This window comes from Lactuca saligna, chromosome 3, assembly GCF_052625555.1.
Source record: "Lactuca saligna cultivar CGN05327 chromosome 3, ASM5262555v1, whole genome shotgun sequence".
In the NCBI taxonomy this organism is placed as follows: Eukaryota; Viridiplantae; Streptophyta; class Magnoliopsida; order Asterales; family Asteraceae; genus Lactuca; species Lactuca saligna.
The window spans coordinates 30,682,318-30,686,598 of NC_136419.1; the positions used below are offsets into that span (position 1 = coordinate 30,682,318).

At 39.4% G+C, this 4,281-nt stretch overlaps 1 protein-coding gene across 1 annotated transcript; it reads right to left on the reverse strand.

Annotated features, from left to right (window-relative positions):
• Nucleotides 1–556: 556 nt before the first annotated feature.
• On the reverse strand, nucleotides 557–3,066 carry LOC145034979 (P-loop containing nucleoside triphosphate hydrolases superfamily protein). Its single transcript, XM_078983556.1, has one exon. The coding sequence runs from the start codon at nucleotides 2,866–2,868 to the stop codon at nucleotides 712–714; it is 2,157 nt and encodes a 718-aa protein (XP_078839682.1). The 5' UTR covers nucleotides 2,869–3,066; the 3' UTR covers nucleotides 557–711.
• Nucleotides 3,067–4,281: the final 1,215 nt, after the last annotated feature.

Consider the following 4,281-nt stretch of genomic DNA (forward strand, 5'->3'; position numbering starts at 1 on the left):
TAGTTGTTAAAAAAAATTTGTTTCACTTGCTGATTTCAATCCCTTTTAAGAATCCAAACTTGTAAATTTTAGCCCATTTATGATCATAATGGTTTTAAATTGAAAGTATAGACACCACTTTGGTGGAATTCACTTTTTGTTGTTAACTTTACATTAACTCCTTGTTTAAATTATTCTAGGTTTTATTATGGTTAAATATGATAGAATAAAAGAGCAATGCAAGGATTTACTGTAGAGTGGAATTAAGGCAGTCAAATTAAGGAAAGTATTAACAACAGTTTTTTTAATTTATAAATCGTTTAAAATCATCTCCTACATCACCCCCAAAGAAAAACTATAAATTACACATACATAGGAAAAATATGGTATTTTGGTCAAAGAATGTAAATAATATTTGTAGAGAGTAGGATATATATATATATATATATATATATTCAACTGGAACAAATTTCAAGTTTTTGGTTTGTCAATAAACATGTGGCAATCGTGTCAATGTGGAGAGCTTCATGCATATCAACAAACATACTTTGCAAAATGAATTCTGAACCCAGCACAATTATGAATTATCAAGTCCATAAAAACATCTATTAAAACTCATGTTATTAAAAACAGATACCAGGCTAAACATCTTCAAAATTATCAGTGTAAGGCAACATTTAATCTGTAATGTAAAAGAACATGATTATATGCATGCAGCACATGATAATTACCTCAATGAGCAAAAACAGTGTCGTTTCTTCTGGGTGGTCTATCAGGAATGGATCCAGGCTTAAACTTTGAAGCCTCATGCCTAGCAAGTTCAGGAGGAACAGGACTGTTGCTCTGTGTCAGCATCTGCTTCAGATCATAAAAGACTTCAGTATCATGAAGAGTCAAGAAAGTTGAAGCTATACCCGTCTTCCCAGCACGACCTGTACGCCCTATACGATGTGTATACATTTCAATGTTGCTAGGCATATCATAGTTTATCACATAAGCCACATCAGGGATATCAATCCCACGCCCTGCAACATCAGTGGCAACTAACACATTGAATCTTTTTGTCCTGAAACCCTCAAGACTGATTTCCCTCTGCTCCTGTGACTTCCCACCATGCAAAGTTGTCACACGGTAACCTGACTTTTCCAGTGTCTTTGATACATGGTCAGCCGTCTTTTTAGTGTTAACAAACACAATGGCTGTTTTATCCACAAGTTCATCGAGCAACTTTTGTAGCCTAGGCATTTTCTCTGATTCCTTCACCATGATAACATGTTGTGTAATCAGATCAGTTGCCTTTCCTGCAGTTCCGATTGTAACCACTACTGGGTTCCTTAAGTATTTCCTGGCTAGCCTCTCTACAGCAGGAGGCATGGTGGCACTGAACATATAAGTGGTTCTGTAGATTCTTTTCTCATCAAGTTCTTCATCTTCATTCTCGGGTTTGAAGTTGCTTGATGGCATTGCGTCCAGAACGCCTACAACTTGGGGCTCAAAACCCATGTCGATCATACGATCAGCCTCATCAAGAACAACATAGTTACACTGGTTTAGAACAGCATAACGTCTCTCCAGGCAATCGATTAGCCGCCCAGGAGTAGCAATGACAACTTCACACCCTTGTCTAATCTTGAATCCTTGTTCTTCAATTGACTGCCCACCAACAATGGAAACAACTTTGATGCCTAAATAATGGGCGAACTTGACAGTTTCTTCCTCAATTTGCTGTGCAAGTTCTCTTGTAGGTGCCATTACAACAGCATAAGGGCCTTCCGCCTCATTTTCTTCACTAATAGGAGGGAGCCTGGTTATGTAAGTCAACATAGGAAGAACAAAAGCAGCTGTTTTACCTGAACCAGTCTCGGCAACCCCAATGACATCTCTTTGCTGGAGACCAAGAGGAATGGCAGCCATTTGAATGGGAGACGGGGTCTTGTAACCAGCCCTCTCAACAGCTTTCAATAGCTCGTTGCTCAGTTTACTTTCAACCCAACTCCTCATAGGCCTGGGAATTCTGGAACCTTTGTAAGATATGTTGAAATCTTCCCTAAAGATCCTCCAATCTCTCTCGGTCATTTCCTCTAGTTTCTTCTCAGACCAGTGGCGATCCACTCTCATGTCGAATGTATCGTACATGTCAGCAGCCTCTTCCTTGAGTCTCTGAGCAGCAGCCTCTTCTGGCCTTTCCTCAATCCCATCCTTCTTCCTAATCTCGTCTCTCAACTCTTTCTCATTCTTTGCTGCTAACTTTTTCTGCTCTCTGCGATCCATACCGGCGCGAAAACCTCTTCCAAATAGAAGACGAGCCTCGTGAGGGTTTTGATAGAGAACGTTCATATCACGAGAAGTGTCCTCGGTGTTCTCCCAATCGAAGGAGAAACGAAACTTCTCGCTGGGTTTAATAACCCTTTTCTTAGGCTTCTTTGATCCCAAGTACTGCTCCTTGATGGCATCGAGCTCCTTTTCGCGCTCTCGCTCCGCAAGCTTCTCCAATCGAGCTTTTTCCCTAGCTTTGTGCTCTTCATCACGTTCTCTATCGCGGTTCCGCCGCTCAGAGTCCCGTTCCCTTTCTCTTTCCCTTTCCCTCTCCCTCTCCCGTTCTCTATCCCTATCTCTATCTCTGTCTCTGTCCCGGCGATCACGATCTCGATCACGGTCGTAATCACGAGAAGAACGGTGGTTACGGGAAGCGTCATCAGACGACGGAGGGGGTTTAGAGGAGGAAGAATTAGGGTTGCTCTGGAGGAGAAGCTGTTCGGATCGGCGCTTCTGTTCTTCAAATTCATCTTGGCGGCGCTTGAGGGCTAACTGTTCTCGCTCTGCTTTAGTGAGAAATACGGGTTTCTTTGCCTGCAGTTTCTCACCAATGTCATCGGTAGAACGCTTCATAATTTAATCGAAGCTTCGAATGATTATATTCAAGATTTATTGCTTCGCTTGGATGATTGCAGGGCAGGAGTTAGAGAAGGGAATCGATGCAAATGAAAAACTAGGGTTTGGGCGTCGTAATCCGATTGGGGATTTGATAACTTAACGAAAGGAAAGGAAATGAGAAGAAAACAAAAGTTTCATTAAACGAGAGGAGTAGAAAGAAATGAAGGAAAATGGGAGATCATTTTCTTTTCGATTCCGGAAGATTTGAAAATAAAGAAAAAAATGATTAATTTTCTTTCCATTTCTTTCCAACACGAGAAAATTTTGTTTTCATTTCTTTTATCTTCTTTCTCGTGATTTTTTTTTCTCTTCTCTTATTTTCTTTTGTTAAACTTAGGAACAACGCGTTACGATAACAAAATTGTCATTTCACATGTTGTATTAATATTAATATTATAACTAGAAGTAAGATTTTGTTAAAAGAGTTATTGTCACTGTAGCCTAAAAAAGTTACGTATAATAATTTAATTGGTCTCTCATGATTATTTTTTGAATTTTAAGGGCATAAACTTGTTATTTACCGATTGGAAAGTGATATTACCCATTTTAGCAGGTTAACCTGTCTCGTCACTTGTCATGTATACATATGAGTTAACCCACTGAGTCAATACCGATTTGACTCGATGACACATAAGCTGACACATGCAAAGAGTAATTACAGTCTTTAATTTCCACCAACACCCAACAACCTTACACTGTCGATTCGATTAAGTCTCATGCATAAGTCTTGAGTTATAAGGGGACATACGCATATGGGGTTTGAAGTAAAACAAATCTCAAAGTTGTTACCATATTCGGGCAAACAATCCTCTAGAAGAACCCTTAAAAATTAACAATGTCGGCTCCACCACCTTCACCCGACTCTTTAAATTCTGGTGAATACATCAACTACAATGTGCCCCACTCAATCTTCTATGATTGTGGTCCGAAGATTATAGAAAACCAAACTGAAATGAAAAGGTTAAAGGAGCAGCTTGGACATGAGTATATCATTTGCAGGATCGACCACATCAGTCTCTAGCACAAGTTGGATGACCATGATCAGAAGTTTAAAGTCGTTGGTGTTGCTATGGGTGGCATGATGGCATGGATGCTCTTGTTGCTGGTGGTTGTGCTCCATTTCCTTGTTAAGCTTGGGTGATGGGTTGATCTGCAGCTAAGGCGGTTCGTGGTTAAGAAGGTTATTGGTATGTAGTGTTTGTGTTTGTGTTTGTTTTTTTTTATTTGTGTTTTCTTTTTCGAAATATGTAAAAGACCTCTCTAATGACATACATTTTGTAAGTGAAATCCAATGATTAATGAAAGACCTATCTAAATGATAGGCATTTTGTAAAGTTATGTGATGTTTTTTGTTGATTGTTTTTTATC